General features: G+C 34.8%; 1 protein-coding gene across 1 annotated transcript in view; it reads right to left on the reverse strand.

Moving 5' to 3' along the window:
* Nucleotides 1–17198, reverse strand: part of YTHDC2 (YTH N6-methyladenosine RNA binding protein C2) — a 61870-nt gene that overhangs the window by 9021 nt on the left and 35651 nt on the right. Inside the window, exons 18-24 of the mRNA XM_074329200.1 lie at nucleotides 10019–10124; nucleotides 8163–8282; nucleotides 7569–7841; nucleotides 5439–5565; nucleotides 4202–4407; nucleotides 3670–3865; nucleotides 632–741 (exon numbers count right to left, since the gene is read on the reverse strand). Of these exons, the coding sequence (XP_074185301.1) occupies nucleotides 632–741; nucleotides 3670–3865; nucleotides 4202–4407; nucleotides 5439–5565; nucleotides 7569–7841; nucleotides 8163–8282; nucleotides 10019–10124 (1138 nt within the window). The remainder of the gene's footprint in view (nucleotides 1–631; nucleotides 742–3669; nucleotides 3866–4201; nucleotides 4408–5438; nucleotides 5566–7568; nucleotides 7842–8162; nucleotides 8283–10018; nucleotides 10125–17198) is intronic.

Below are 17198 nucleotides of genomic sequence, written 5' to 3' on the forward strand. Positions count from 1 at the left end.
CAGCAGGCTGGTTTGACAACATGGAGGAAAATGTTGGCCTTAGCAAGTACAATTTCAGTGAAGTGAAAGGCTGGTGGAACTGAAAGTGAAATTATAGTAGGTTTAAGTGATGAATGAATGAATGGTAAAAAAGTAAATCTAGCCAGTGTTGACTATTCACAGCTTAGCTGCCAAAAAATAAAATAAAAAGGGATATAAAATGATCTTTAAAAGTAGAGATGGAATTAAGGGAAGACTTTGTCAAGAAAATTTTTAATTTGAAACAAAACATTCCCAATTCAGAGATATATGAAAAGAGAAAACAGAATGAACTCACATCTTTCTCTTGGAAACAGTTATACAAAATAAAGAGAATTCTTGTGTACCTAATACTCAATATTTTCTTACATACACAGAAAAACTCAAATATTACCATTCTTAAATACAGGCCCGCACCTAAGTTTTTCAAATCCTCTATTGAAATAAACCCCAATACAGCAGATAGTGTATTAGGGACCTATGAAAACTGAAAAACAAGCTCTATTCTCTAATAGTAAGAGCTCAATGTTAAAGATGTAATTTTTACCATATTGTATATCGACTCATACCAACTGGATGAAAGGCATTTATTACATACTATAAAGCAACTTACCTCAGGTTCTAGTTTGAAATTGAGCCACTCATCAAGTTTCAAAGTTGCCAAATTAGCCGTAGTTCTATCTTCCATTTCACTATCACTACTGTCATTAGGAATGCCATCTGCTGTTCAAACAAATATTGAAAGAAAAAAAATTGTACTTTTACCATCTTATAGCAAAAAAAGTATGTAAATACAGATACTTCATATTCACACAAATCCCCGATATGCTAACAACTTGTGTGGGAGTTCTCCAAACACAACAGATCACAAATTAAATTTCAGTAATCAAAAGGAGGGGGGCAAAAAAAACATTGTAAAGACTACAATATCTAATCACAATGCATCCTAATAAAACAAAAAGGACAAGAAATTAAAAATCAAAACACAATCTTTAAATAATAACTAGAGGCAGAAAAAACTAAGAAAATAATTAAAAGAATAAAAACACTAAAAATAGTAAGGCAAAAAATTGATACATTAAATAAGACAAAATGGTATTAACAGTTAAAACTATAATCCAATTCCTTGAAAAGACTAATAGGCTACTCTCTGGTAAATTTAATAAACGGCCAAGAAAGCACAAATCTATCTACAAAATCAGAACTAAGAACAAGATTATAAAAATTAGTACAAAATGTTGTAAGCTAAAAACATATAGTATGCGTAATTATAGAATAATAAATTTGAAACCTTCAAAGAAATTTATTTGTTCCTATAAAACAAACTGAAAGAACAAGTAATTACTAAAACTGAAAGAACAAGAACTAGAAAAACTCAGACTATTTAAGAAATTAAAGACGTCCTTAATGAACAATAAAGAATTCCAGAATACCAAGTCTTTCAAACTTTCAAGGAATCAAATAACAACCAACTAACTCCACTGAGACAAATCTGAACCTAACTCTAAAACCTAATAAAACCTAAAACCCAAAAGATACCTAAATGCGCACATGCATACACTACACATATAGGTCAGCCTGAATAATGAACATGAAGTTAACAATTTTAAATAAAATATTAGCATAATATACAGCATTGCAATAAATTCTCCTTAGTCCAAGGAAGGTTTATTCTTGGAACAAAATGACAGTTCCGTAAGAAAACATAACCACCATGCCAACAGGCTAAACAAATTCTGATTACATAAACAAATGCTCAAAAGCTATTTAAAAAATTCAGCTATTTTAAAAATTCAACATATTTTTTTACCCCTTCTTCCGCCCCCCCACTCTGGTTCAAGCCCTGGCTGAGGCAGTCAGGTCGGTTGGCAGCCAGGCCAGCCGCTGGCTGCAGCCCTTTGGTATTAGGAGCAGCATGACACTCCAACCACCTGAGCCACCGGGCCGGCCCCTCAATATATTTTTAAAACATTAAAGGCAGTACAATTCTTCCTTGATCTAATAAAGTACTTTTATTAAAACAAAAATTAACATTATAATCAATGGTTTTTCTATTATATTTACACATTCACTTTAGGACATCCATTCCATTCTTGTGTCTTTAATATTATCTAGTAACTGATGACTTCCAAATTTGTATTGTTAGCCCAGGCTTCCACCCTGAGCTCCAGATATGCAAATCCAACTGCCTCCAGAAAAAAAAAAAAAATCTTACTTAGGATGACTTAGCTGTCTCAAATTTAACACACCTAAACCAACTCTTGACTTCTGCCCTACACAACCTGCTCCTCCCAGTTTTCTGAATCTCAAATAAGTGTCATCAGTTAATCAGCAGGTACCACAGCCAAAACCTGCGAGTTAATAACTTCTCCCTTTCACTCATCGCTCACATTCCATACAGCAGTCATTAGTACTGCCTCCAAAATAAATGTGAGTCTACTTCTCTTCATATCAGCTGCCACCACTGTAGTTCTGAGCCATCATTATTTGTCATAAGACCACTGCAAAACCTTCCTGCCTCCTCCCTTCCACTTTTGCTCCTTCTCACAGTAATCCATTTCACAGCCAAAATGACCTTTTTGAACATAAATCACATCATGTCACTCCCTTACTTAAAACCCTTCAGTGTTTTCCCTTTTATTTACTGTGACTTACAAGTCCATGCCTTTCTTTCAACCTTATTCCACCTCACTCTCTCCTTGATCATTGTGCTTATAATCATACAACCTTTCTGTCAGTTCCTAGGTCATTTCCTGGTATGGAATCTTGGCTCTGGACATCTTCGTCTACCTAGAGCTTATTTATGCATCTTCATATGGCTTGCTTCTTCTCACACCGTAGGTCTCAGCTTAAATCACATCTCCCCAGAGAAACTTGTCTACGGTCCCTTTTTAAAGTAGTTCACCGCTAAGGCAGCCTTCTTCATTTCCTTCAGTACCATGTAGATAGCTTACTTTTTGCCATCTGTCTATCTCCCAACTACGACGTAAACTCCTAAGGACTGAAACACCTTGTCTATCCTGTTTCCTGTTACATCCTCAATGCCTAACACAATACCTGACATATAGTAGTTGTGCAGCAAATATTTGCTGAGTCACTGAATAACAAAAAGTTGGAAACAGTCAAGATGTCCAACTGTAAAGAAACATTTTAAATGCATTATGCCACATTAATGTGATAGAATATTTTGCAGCCGTTAATAATATTAAAAATATTTTAATGTTCTGTACAGTGAAAATAGAAGAATATAAAATAACAGTATGGGTAAAATAATTTAAAATATGTACACATATAAAAAAATATAATATTAAAAAATGTTTGCATAAGGCTAGTAAGATTATGGATGACTATTATTATTATTTCCTTTAAACAATTACCTTTGTTTATGTCAAACCATCATTTAAATTCAGTGGAGGAGAAAAACAAAACTTCCTATTAGCAAGATTAATCAAAAATGCACAAATCAATATCAAGTTACCTTAGAAATTAATTTCAAGAACAGTGGTATGCTTTAGTATTTTTAAATTAGCCTTAATATATCAAAAGGGAGCTACTACTAAATACATTTTTGTAATTTCAAAATTTGTTTGGTTTAGAAAAGAGAAACATTTCATTTCAAATAGATTTTTATTTCCTTCATAATACATTTACCTCGAAAGGATGAAGGTTCCTGAAGAGCATTACTTGCCAATCTAGCTGGTCCACAGAATACCAATACAGTGACAGGTGTCACTGCCGAACAACATCTAATGTTAGCTATTCTATGGGCTCTGGTCATTTCATCATAAATAAGCCAATCTGTAGGCAGTGCCTGAATTGCTGCAGCTTGACCATTGGCTGGAGGAATCTATTAGGAAAATAAATCAAAAAATTGTTAACTGTATTTATCACCTAATTTACTGACAATACTTTTAAAATATAAAAAGTCCCTCAAAGAAATAGATAATGTATACCCAAGCAAAAATTAAAGCAAGTCATTAAAGTAAAGTCCTCATTACTTAACACATTATCTCTTCCAACTCTAAGATTCAATCAAAATGTTGTTCCAATACTGAATTATACATCTATAACTGATTAATTTCTTAAAGCATGTCAGTAGTTGGAGCATTTTTCATTGATTTTCAACAATCTAAAGTAGATTAGTTTCACCTCAAGGTCTAAGAGCATTAGAAATGTATTTTACCTTTTTATATTGAGGCTGACTGAGAACTGAAGTGGGATGAAACCGTACTTTTTTCTCCTTTGGCCCTGTCAATACTACATTCTCTCTGTCCACATGGACTAAATTAGGATACATGCCTGCCACCAGTGCAGCTTTAACGACAGCCCAGTTCTCGGAATTTGTGTTAACATCTCGAATGTCACCACCACCTCGTGCTCTAACAAAACCTAGAAAGAGGAAAAAAAAACCACACCAACTTTTTCTATTGTTCAAAATATACTTTTAAATTTGTGCTTTTTTACACGTAATTGTATAATTCATGTAAGTTTAATGATAATCAAATTTCGCAATAATTAATAAAATCTCCTTTGGAAAGTTTAAAATATAGAATGTTCTAAGAAAGTTTAGGTTTGTTCAGGTTAAAGAAAGTAGAGGATTCATTGGGGACTGAAGAACTTTTGAAAAATACACATTCTTGCAATAAAGTTCTTCATAAGCTGCTATCTGAAACACACTAAAATCATAGCTGAAAACCTAAACCATTCTTTTGACAAGTATTAATAACATTTTGGTTATGATAGACAATAATTCTGGAGGTGAAGTCAAGTAAATATAGAGTATTCATGCTTAAATTTCAAAATCCCTATAGCTGAGACAACTCTAAACACTCTGGGTTCATTTCTTATATTACTTTGGCACTTCAGCTAATCCGTGAATCCAGGCTCTGGTAATTTTCTTCTAGCTATTTCTTCAATGTATTATGCTACTCAAAAAGAAATTTAAAGAAGCATTTTAAAATAAAATCGCAATACTGGCATTCTCTTAAAAAAAAAATTCAAAGTGCCTTAAAATGATTACTTGTTTCATGTTCCAAAAATATGAAGACCAGCATTCATATCAATGTTCTAAAATTTTTATTTCATAGAGCTAAATAATTGTTTATTAATAGTGATAAAATAGAACTATAATATCTGAATTGATCTTTACCAACAAATACATTATGAATTGCTCATTGCCAACAGTATCAAAAGGTATTCATTTCTCTACTACAGCTTCTGCAATATCATTTTTTTAACCAACAAACAAAAGTGGAGGTCACACAGAAGTCTCCAAAGCAGTTCATGAATATAAGATATACAACAATGTGATAATGTCATAAAAATAATATAAGATGGCATCAGTTAACACAACAAATACTATGAGATATGGGCAGGGTACTCTCAGTGGTTTAAATACGTTCTTTGGGGGAAAACTTTACCTGATGCTCTAAGCTGACCAAGCAACTGAGTTCTCATGCCTATGATTATTTCCATGGTAGCTTGTGAAAGAAAATTCTTTTCACAAAAGGCTCGCTCCCACCCATCACTTCGTGCTTTCTGCCATGCCTATAAAAATATAATTATATAACAAGATAAACTTACCACTCATTTCTTAGGCAGCAAAGTAACTTAAAAGCACTACATTAACCACTCAATGTCAATTCTCCTTCTTCTAATTATTTTATAAAACCTAAGACTTTATTAAAAAAAAAACATAGATACAGAGAACAGATTGGGGGTTGCCAGCAGTGGGGAGGAGGAGTGAAATGGGTACAGGTGGTCAAAAGGCACAAACTTCCAGTTATAAAATGAGTTTAAGTCCTAGAGATATAAGGTAGAGTTTATGGTGACTACAGTTAATAACACTGTATCATATATTTAGAAGTTGCTAAGAGAGTAAACCTTTTTTTCTAAATAAAATTTTTTATTGAGCTATAACTGATATATAACATTATATTAGTTTCAGGTGTACAACACAGCAATTCAATACTTGTATATATTGTGACATGATCTCCACAATAAGTCTAGTTAACAGACTAGAGAGTCGATCTTAAAAGTTCTCATCATAAGAGAAAAAAGATTGTAATTATGTGTGATGATGAGTGTTAACTAGACTTACTTACTCTGGCGATCATTCTGCATACAGGCAAATGTTGTATCACTATGTTGTACACATGAAATTTATATGTCAATTATATCTCAATTTTAAAAAAATAATTAAAAAATTAAACATAAAAAATAAAATCTAAGACTTTATGATTAAATAAAATTTATCATTAATTAATTTATACTCATATGCTATGAAAGCCACTGAGTTTATAAAATCCCAATGAGAACTAAGTTATCAGGTTATAGCTGAATGACCAGCTATGCAAAAATATTTACCTTTCAGATACATCTGCTAATTTCCCTCCACCAAAGCATGGAGGTTTTTCAACTAAGCCATGAAAACACCATTTATATCTAAGAATCCTGCCACTCCCTTTCTCCAAAAATAACCTCTATCTCAACCTCTTAATCTGAGAATGGAAAGAGGGATTTCTATAAACCATCAGTGTGCAATGTAAGTATAAAAAAGTTCCTCTTTGAAAATGAGTTCTCTTGTTTTGAAAGGCCAAAGCAGTTATTTATTCTCTGCTTTTGAAGGAGCTGGGGAAAAAGCAAAGAATAGACAGGAATTCTCCAAATCTCCCTCTAATTATTATCACTCCACTGATCTATTATAATACATGGTATAATAGACACAACTAATTGCAATGCACCATCCCTTGTTCAACAATGCTCACAAAGAGCTTGCAATTATTTTTTTTAAATTGTACGTATTGTAAAAATTTTGTATGCCTGGAAAAGAGTACTTTATACATAAACAAAATGAAAATTATTAAAAATGTACAGGCAGAGCCTACATTCAATAGAAGTTAAGGATAAATAACATGTCTACCTTTTCAAAAAATAATATATTCTTCCCCACATATCTGAATTTCTAAATTATATGTCATTTCCCTTACTCGCAGTCACACTTTCCTTCTTTTAGCTCCCATTTAGCACTTTCCTCAATTTCTCACTTCTATTAATAGGTTTTAAGTGATTTTTGGATTTTTGCCTTATAAAAGTAAGTTCTTAATATAGTGTCTTGAGCACATAAGAAAAAGATGTACTCCAAAAAAATCAATAAATACATATTAAATTCAAGATAATTTTCTTCCAAGCTTTGTTTCATATATTATGAATAACATACAATGTTTCTTAACTAAAATTTTAGAGCATTCCTTGCTCAAGCTATGATTGTAAAATAAGGAACTTGGATATTAAAAATATATATAAAGAAAAATAAATATATACATACATATATACAATACATGTATTCCTACAAGGAGAAAAATGAAAGAAAAAATATGTGATAATTATTAACAGTAGGAAGATTATTTTTTTCTGGGCTATTAAAAAATGTGACTTCATAAAGAAACAAAATGAATGGAATCATATCTATTTTTTTAATTTGTTACACTTGTCCCAGAAATGTGTTTAACCAGCAACATTTTCAGAAATAAAATGACAATTAATAGTACCTGGAAGGCTCTGAGAAGTGCCATATGATCACTGAAAGTTCCTGCAGTGAAACGTTTCCTACAAAGCATAGCTGCACGTTTTTGAGAGGCCTGCGTTGGCAGGACAAATGGATCTCGATAGGCTAGCGTGCAGGCAATTGTAAGAATGGGGTCCAAACACTTTAAAACAACAGCACACAGGACCATTTTACCAAGATGCGGTTCTACTGGCAAATCAGCCAAATGATATCCCAATTCAGTGAGATCTTCCCATATATCCATTGCATCTATTGTCTAAATAAAAGGATTAAAAAAAAAGAGTTTGATGTGACCAAAAACTGTTTAATCAAACCACATACTTTAAAAATCTGTAAGAAAGAAATAAGAATGTAAATTTTATTTTGCTATCACATCTCAATACAAAACATATTTTGCTTCAAATACATAAAATAGAACTATGTCTATTATTTTACTATAACTATCAGAACAGTATTATTCAAAGTATATGATTATGTAAGATAATTTTTTAAAGTACAAAATTAGTTAAAATGTATTCTCATTTGGTTTAAATTTCAAGTAAAATAGTCTTATACATAAAATTACTAAGACACCAACCTTTAGCATTTGTACAGCATTTCTTACAATTAAAGCTGGTGGAGGTTCAGGAGCTTTCATAAGGAAATCAGCAATAGGACAATTAACTGGGGCTAACAGCTTGGTATGTAAACAAAGTTCCTGTAAATAAGAATAGCAAATAATTTTGAAATATTGAAATTTAGGCAGTCCTATTTTTAATTTTTTGAGGAATCTCCGTACTGTTTTCCATTGGTAGTTACAAAATAGTCAGGGGGATGTAAAGTACACCATAGGGAATACAGTCAATAATATTGTAATAACCATGTATGGTGTCAGATGGATACTAGGCTTATCGGGGATCATCTCATAAGTTATATAAATGTCTAACCACTATGCTGTACACTTGAAACTAATGTAAAATAACACTGAATGTCAACTGAAATTGAAAAATAAAAAATAATACAGTAAAATAAAATATTGAAATTTAGAATCAATTTTCATTTTTCAAGAAATCATGGGAACTATAGTTCCCAAACAAAGACCGAGAGTCTCTGACTAAAATGAACAGTAGAGGAAACAATGTCCTTCTGTGAAAGATGGACTCATACTTTGACCGAGGTGCCAGAACTTTTATAAACACCCTCCATCAACTCATAGCAAGATTATCATTGCCATAATTAGCAATGTCTCCTCACATAGTTCTTATATATAACAATAAGAGTTACTAGCCAAAAAATCTTTTTTTTGTTCTATTACATTCTGTGATCTTTTATCCATTCAACAAATATTTAAGTGCTTACTAGGTGCTAGGCACTACGCAGCAAGTTGGAGGGGGAAAAAAAAGGAGGACAGACTGTAAGACAAGTGTCTGCCCTCATGGAGTTTTCATTGTGTGTGAGAGTAATTATATAATTAACTCTTTAATTACAATTGTGATAAGTACTATGAAAGATACAGGGAGCTAAAAGAGGTAAAACAAAAGACTTAATCAAGTTCGGGAACAAGCAGAAGTAGGCCATGGGAAAAGATAATTTCTCTGAGAAAATAACACTTAGAAACTAAGATGCAAAGACTGAGTAGGAGTTAATTATAAAAGGAGTACGGAGAGGAGTCTAAGGTGAAGGATAGCACATACGAAGGCCCTAAGATAGAAACAAATAAGATGTGCTTAGGAAATTGAAACTACTGGTATGAGTAGATAAAGGACAAAAGATAATTAAAAAATTAAAACTGAAGACACAGCAGGAAAGAGAATTCAGGCACTTGTTAAGAATTCTGTATTTTATTCTAAGAGGAATAGAAACTGGCAGATGTCTTCTAGGGATGTGGATGCCAAAAACATGATCCAGTTTCTCTTTAAAGGTTTGGAAGTCAGCATCTGGCTCAGGACACTAAAGAATCAAATTAATGTACTGCTGGTAGCTTTCCCTAGAAACTACAATGTCTGGCTGTTCCATAAAATCAGAAAACCTAAAGGAAAATAATAAAGGCCAGAAAATCTCAGTGAACTCAGTTCCAAAACTATCAAGGTAATCAATCTCAGCATCTTAAACTGAGATTTTGGTAGTATCTTTTGGACTTTAAATAATTTGTTTTCTAATCCTCATTGAGAATAAGAGGTAAACACTATATGGTTGACAGACTCTTAGAATGTTGCATAAAAACAATATACTTAGAAACTGTACTACAAAATAAATGTACTCTTGAAAATTTTGGAGGTTTATAGATTAAATTTTCTTATATATAAAAAAATTAGTTATATACATAACCACCTTCCATAATATATATTTTATAATTTTGTTTCCTACATTATTTAAAAGTCCAATCAGCATAAGTTGAAATGGTCCCTCTCTTCCCTCACCCACAAAAATAGCCTTTTAGAGTAAAAGTTCTACCTGTAATGGCATTCTCAAAAGTTCTGGAGTCTGAAATTCCAACATATTCTGGAATCGGAGTCTACTGAACAGCCGAAAACAAATTCCAGGTCTACATCGCCCTGCCCTTAAAAGTAAAATATAAAATTAAGACTCAAACAAGGAATAAAGACTGTAATAAGGAAACTGTGTAACCAATGTGATTTAGGAGACAGAACAATGAACCAGTATCAGGACATCTCAGTTTAATTAAATCCTTACTCTGATACTTATACCCTATGAATCCTTTCAGAAGGCGCTTCACTTGTTTAGGACTCAATTATCTCATTTACAAAGTGAGACTCATGAATGATACCTACCTGATACACCTTCTAGAATAATAGCAAAAATAAAAACATTACATATGAAAATGAGTAAAAAATAAAGCATGAATACATGGTAATTTAAATTTCATCATCTTTACTGAGCTGATACCAAGCACTGTGTTCAGGCCCACATTATGCATTACACAACTCCAAGGGAGTGTCATTTACCCCATCATCATAAAGATTTGTATAATTTCCTGGGAATTAACAGGAAAATATCTTGAAGAAAAGGAGTCTCTTAATTTCACCCAAAGTCGCCGTACCAGCTAAAAGCATGGCTGAATACGCTAAGTGATAAAGACACAGAAACATCCCTATCCTCACAAAGCTCACAGTCAGGAGTGACCAACATAAATATAACGCAGCATGCTACAAGTTACAAAACCTGACATTGTCGGACTATTCCTTCCTTCATCAAATACTCCCCTCTCTGTAGACTCATCAGCTTTCCCACCTAGCCAGCCTTCTCTGAGATTTCTATCTTTGCCCAGTCCTTCAATGTTGATGTTCCTCTGAGGTTTTCCTCAGACTTCTGCTCATTACTTTGCTCACTCTCCCAAAGTGATCTTTATTATCTTCCTGACTTCAATTTCCATCCATCTAATCTCCTTATCCTAATACTAGACCTATACTACTGAAGCCTCTCTCTTAGCTCCACTTGCTTTTCCCCAGTCAACTCAAACTTAACACAACTAAAAGTTAATTCTCCCCAACATAACCACTCTTCCCATTTTTCCTGTAGGACAACAGCACCACCATCCACAAAATCTTCTAAGACAGAAACCTGTATGACATGCTTGACTCCACTCTATTCCTCACCTCTCACGCCCTGGACAGATGATCACCAATATTACTCTCCTTAAAATCTCTTGAATTAATTACCTACTTCTCTTTATTTCTACCACCACTATAACAACCCAGGCTACTCTCATTTCTCTCTCTTACTGTAAACGAAATTATTAATGAAGGAGACTCCCACCATCATTTTTGTCTCTACCAGTTCATTCTTCAAAGAGCTAAAAGAATACTATAATCCTGCCATCCCCTGGTTTAGTAAGAAAAGAGGGAGAACATGCATGCATGAGCATGAGAGAGAGAGAGAGAGAGAGAGAGAGAGAGAGAGAGAGAGAGAGAGAGAACAAAATGGTCCCTAAGGATCTGTCCACAACGTAGCCTCTTTCCATTCATTTCTTACTAGTATTCTCTAAACTAATCTCCATGGAAACAACTTTCTTGCTCATTCTCACCTTTAGGCCTTTGGGTATGCTTTCCCTATGCCAGAAATGACTTACCACAACATCTCAGTCATATTTCTCTCATATTCTACCTTAACTCCTCTAGAAGTATTGTTGCAGCACAGCTCACATATTATTAAAATTGCTCTATTTATTGGACTCCAAGATGGACTGCAACATTCCCATCTCAAACTTTACCCGTAAAACTATAATTTATTCATCATTGCATCCCTAACAGTTAAACATTGAAGGCTATCAAAAAATATATATGTTAAAAAAAGTGACAATGATTATTTATACAATTTCTGATTCTTATCCCTGATAATACATTAATAACAGCACATAAATCCAGCTCAATGCATCAAGCCACACTTTGTAATAAGAGGAAAACTAACACAATAGCAAAAGCAAAGCCCTCAAGGGCATTCTATGAAGTTACAAAGTACAGAAACAACGCATTCACCATCTTAAGCTTATAAGACATTCTTTTAAAGTCAGTATTTGATGTTTTCCTGTTAGTTAAAATGCAAGGAAAATTAGTCAAGCAATTACTGAAAAATATGATACTTTTAAATCTTGCCTTTTTAAAAATGAAAAATACAAGCATGCACTAAAATAAATAACCAAACTATAAAAAAACACAAAATAAGAATTAGGTCTCCTTCCTCCAAGAGCCCCACAAATCCTCTTTCTCAAAGTCAACAATTGTTTTGTGATATTTATCATAGACTTCACCATGCATTTGTCTTTAACTATTTATACAAACACATACATATTTTTTTAGCACAAGAGAATACAAGACACATGTTCTATACCTTACTTTTTTCAATTAATAATACGAGGTCTGACAGTTAAGTTCACAAACTTGTCACAATGTTGCTGCTAACCTTTTTTGATATCAGAGGAATTATTCGTTATGAATTTGTACCAACTGGACAAACAGTTAACCAAGCTTACTATTTGGAAGTGCTGAAAAGGCTGCATGAAAACGTTAGACAACCTGAACTTTTTGCCAACAGTTCATGGTTCTTGCATTACAACAATGCACCAGCTCACATGGCACTGTCTGGGAGGGAGTTTTGAGCCAATAAACAAATAACTGTACTGGAACATCCTCCCTACTCACCTGATCTGGCCCCCAATGACTTCTTTCTTTATCCAAAGATAAAGGAAATATTGAAAGGAAGACATTTTGATGATATTCAGGACATCAAGTGTAATACAATTATAGCTCTGTTGGCCATTTCGGAAAGAGTTCCAAAATTACTTTGAAGGGTGAGTTCCGGAAAAATGGCGGAGTGAGGTGAGCCTCTGTAAAGCTCCCCTGGAATTTACAAAGAATCGAACAACAAAAACTCCACAAAGGACTCCCTGCACAGCAGACAGGCAAGACGAAGAGGCCCACTACCGACTGAAATCACCTACAGGTGGGAGATTCGCGCGCGCGAGCGGGGGGAGGAGGAAAGTGAGAAGCGGGCGGAGACGCAGCGGCGCAGGACTCAGACCCAGCTCAGTGCGCCGAGCTCGCTGCTTCCCGGAACTACCGCAGCTGCGGGAGATCGGACTGCTAGGGCTCCGCCAGGGCTCCACAGGGCTGAGGGACAGCATATAACACGGCTGAACCCAACGCCACGGCAGAGACCTCGGAGAAAAGACTGAGGGAAAAAGGCTGAAAACGGTGGTTTAAGCCCGCACTGCCGAGCAGAGAACGGAGCCTTAGGCACTGAGACTAGCCGCCCCCTCCCCTCTCAGAGCTCGCCCCGCCCCCACCTGCCCGGTGCTAGAAGCGAAACAGTAGCAGTGTCAGATCAAAACAACAGAAAATTTGCTATATTTGAGAACTGTGGCCCACAAACACAAATCCACAGCCCAACTAGTTCCGGCAAAGGGAAGAGAGCTGTGGAAGCAGGACAGGCTGTGGTGGTGGTCGCTGCCATTGCTCTGGGCCACCTCTCACAGCTCACCCCGCCCCTGGCCCCACCTATCTGGGCGGTTCCCTGCAGGAGTAAACAGAACTGCTGAACAAAGAAAGACCTCTTCCTATCAACTTGTTGCAGAAGTCACTCCTGTAGATGTCTAGGAAGAGAAATAGTAAACCAGTAATCGCCATGAGTAACCAAGGCAACAAGATAGCTCAGAAAGAAAGTGAAAAATCTCCAGAAAAGGCACTTAAATATACAGAAATATGTGACTTAAATGACAGAGAATTCAAGGCTGCAGTTCTGAAAAACTCAACGAGATACAAGAAAACACAGATAGGCAGTTAAATGAACTCAGAAACTCAATTAAAGAACAGTATGAGCATTTTACGAAAGAGATTGAAATTTTAAAAAGAACCAAATAGAATTTCTGGAGATTAAGAACTCAATAGAAGAAATTAAGAATGAAATAACCAGCTTAGGTAGTAGAGTTGACCAGATGGAGGAAAGAATCAGTGACATCGAAGATAGAAACCTGGAAATGACACAGATAGAAGAAGAAAGAGACTTGAGACTTAAAAGAAATGAAAGAACTCTACAAGAACTTTCTGACTCCATCAGAAAGAGCAATATAAGAATAATGGGCATAACAGAAGGAGAAGAAAGAGAGAAGGGAACAGAGAATATATTCAAAAAAACTGTCGATGAGAACTTCCCAAATTTGTGGACAGAACTGGACCCTCGAATCCAAGAAGCAAATAGAACACCTAGTTACCTCAATCCCAACAGGCCTTCTCCAAGGCACATTGTACTGAAGCTGTCTAAAATCAACGACAAAGAAAGAATCCTCAAGGCAGCCAGGGAAAAGAAGACGGTAACTTACAAAGGAAAGCCCATTAGATTATCATCAGATTTTTCAGCAGAAACTCTACAAGCCAGGAGGGAGTGGAACCAAATATTCAAACTATTGAAAGAGAGAAATCATGAGCCAAGAATAATATATCCAGCAAAGATATCCTTTAGATATGAAGGAGGAATAAAGACCTTTCCAGACATACAGAAGCTGAGGGAATTTTCTAATACACGACCTGCACTACAAGAAATACTAAAGGAGGCTATTCGACCACCATCAACAGGGACAATTTGTGGCAACCAAAACTCAAAAAGGGGAGAATAAAGGCCTGAACCGAATATGGGAATGGAGAAAGTAAGCGTGCTGAAGAAAATGGAATACTCTAAATATCAAACTTACTTTTACATAAACTTAAGGGTAACCACTCAAAAAAATCCAGAACTGAAATATATACTGAAATAAAAGAAGAAACAGTAGGAAACATCATAGAATACCACCACACAGAAATAATAGACAACAACAAAAAGGCAAAGAAACAATGGAGACACAGCCTTACCAGAAAACTAAAGATAGAATGACAGGAAATTCTCACATATCAATAATCACCCTAAATGTAAATGGACTGAACTCACCAATAAAAAGGCACAGAGTAGCAGATTGGATCAAAAAACTAAACCCAACCATATGCTGTCTCCAAGAGACACATCTCAGCTACAAGGACAAGCATAGACTCAAAGTGAAAGGGTGGAAATTGACACTCCAAGCAAATGGTGCCCAGAGAAAATCAGGTGTAGCCATAATGATATCAGATGAAACAGACTTCAAGGTGAAAAAGATAACAAGAGACAAAGATGGACATTTCATAATGGTGAAGGGACTGTAAAACAAGAAGACATAACAGTCATCAATATTTATGCCCCCAGTCAGGGAGCACCGAAATACACCAAGCAACTACTAACAGAACTAAAGGGAGAAATTGACCAAAACACAATTATACTAGGGGACTTAAATACATCATTGACAGCTATGGATAGATCATCCAAACAGAAAATAAATAACGACATAGTAGCCCTAAATGACACATTAGATGAAATGGACATAATTGACATTTATAGAGCACTTCATCCTAAAACATCAGACTACACATTCTTTTCTAGTGTACATGGAACATTCTCAAGGATAGACCATATATTGGGACATAAAATCAGTCTCAACAAATTTAAAAAGATTGAAATCATACCATGCATATTCTCTGATCACAAGGCTTTGAAATTGGATATCAACTGTAAAAAGAAAGCGGGAAAACACAAATACATGGAGACTAAACAACATACTTTTAAAGAAGGACTGGGTCAAAGAAGAAATTAGAGGAGAGATCAAAAGATACATAGAAACAAATGACAATGAAAATACATCCTACCAAAATTTTTGGGATGCAGCGAAAGCAGTTTTAAGGGGAAAATTTATCTCATTACAGGCCTATCTCAAGAAACAGGAAAATTCCCAAATAAATAACCTCATGTTACACCTTAAAGAACTAGAAAAAGAAGAACAGGTAAAACCCAAGGTCAGCAGAAGAAAGGAAATAACAAAAATTAGAGCAGAAATAAATGAAATAGAGAACAGAAAGACAATAGAAAAAATTAATGTGACAAAGAGCTGGTTCTTTGAGAAGATTAACAAAATTGACAAACCCTTGGCTAGACTTACTAAGATAAAAAGAGAGAAGACACTGATTAACAAAATCAGAAACGTAAAAGGGGAAGTTATCACGGACACCACAGAAATACAAAGGATCATCCAAGAATACTATGAAGGACTATATGCCACCAAATTCAACAACCTAGAAGAAATGGATAAGTTCTTAGAAACATATAGCCTTCCAAGGCTGAACCATGAAGAACTGGAAAATCTAAACAGACCGATCACCAGTAACGAAATTGAATCAGTCATCCAAAACCTTCCCAAAAGCAAAAGTCCGGGACCAGATGGCTTCACTAGTGAATTCTACCAAACCTTCAAAGAGGATCTAATACCAATTCTGCACAAACTCTTCCAAAAAATTGAAGAAGAAACAGTACTCCCCAACACATTTTATGAGGCCAACATTACCCTGATACCAAAACCTGGTAAAGACAGCACAAAAAAAGAAAACTACAGACCAATATCTCTGATGAATACCGATGCAAAAATCCTAAATAAAATTCTAGCAAATCGAATACAACAATGCATTAAAAAGATTATTCATCACGACCAAGTGGGGTTCATCCCCGGGGCACAAGGATGGTTCAACATACGCAAATCCATCAATGTGATACATCATATAAACAAAATAAAGGACAAAAATCATATGATTATATCAATTGATGCAGAAAAAGCATTTGACAAGATACAACATCCATTTATGATTAAAACACTTAATAAAATAGGTATAGAAGGAAAATACCTTAACATAATAAAAGCCATATATGACAAGCCCTCTGCTAATCTCATAATTAATGGAGAAAGACTGAAGCCCTTTGCTCTACGTTCAGGAACACGACAGGGATGTCCCCTATCACCTCTGCTTTTCAACATCGTGTTGGAAGTCCTTGCCAGAGCAATCAGGCAAGAGAAAGAAATCAAAGGCATCCAAATTGGGAATGAAGAAGTTAAATTATCACTCTTTGCAGATGACATGATGCTATATATAGAAAACCCTAAAGACTCCACCAAAAAGCTATTAGAAACAATCAACGAATACAGTAAAGTTGCTGGCTACAAAATCAACGCACAAAAGTCCATTGCCTTCCTATATACCAACAATGAAATCTCAGAAAAAGAAATACA

Source organism: Rhinolophus sinicus, linkage group LG03 (assembly GCF_036562045.2).
Source record: "Rhinolophus sinicus isolate RSC01 linkage group LG03, ASM3656204v1, whole genome shotgun sequence".
NCBI classification, from domain to species: Eukaryota; Metazoa; Chordata; class Mammalia; order Chiroptera; family Rhinolophidae; genus Rhinolophus; species Rhinolophus sinicus.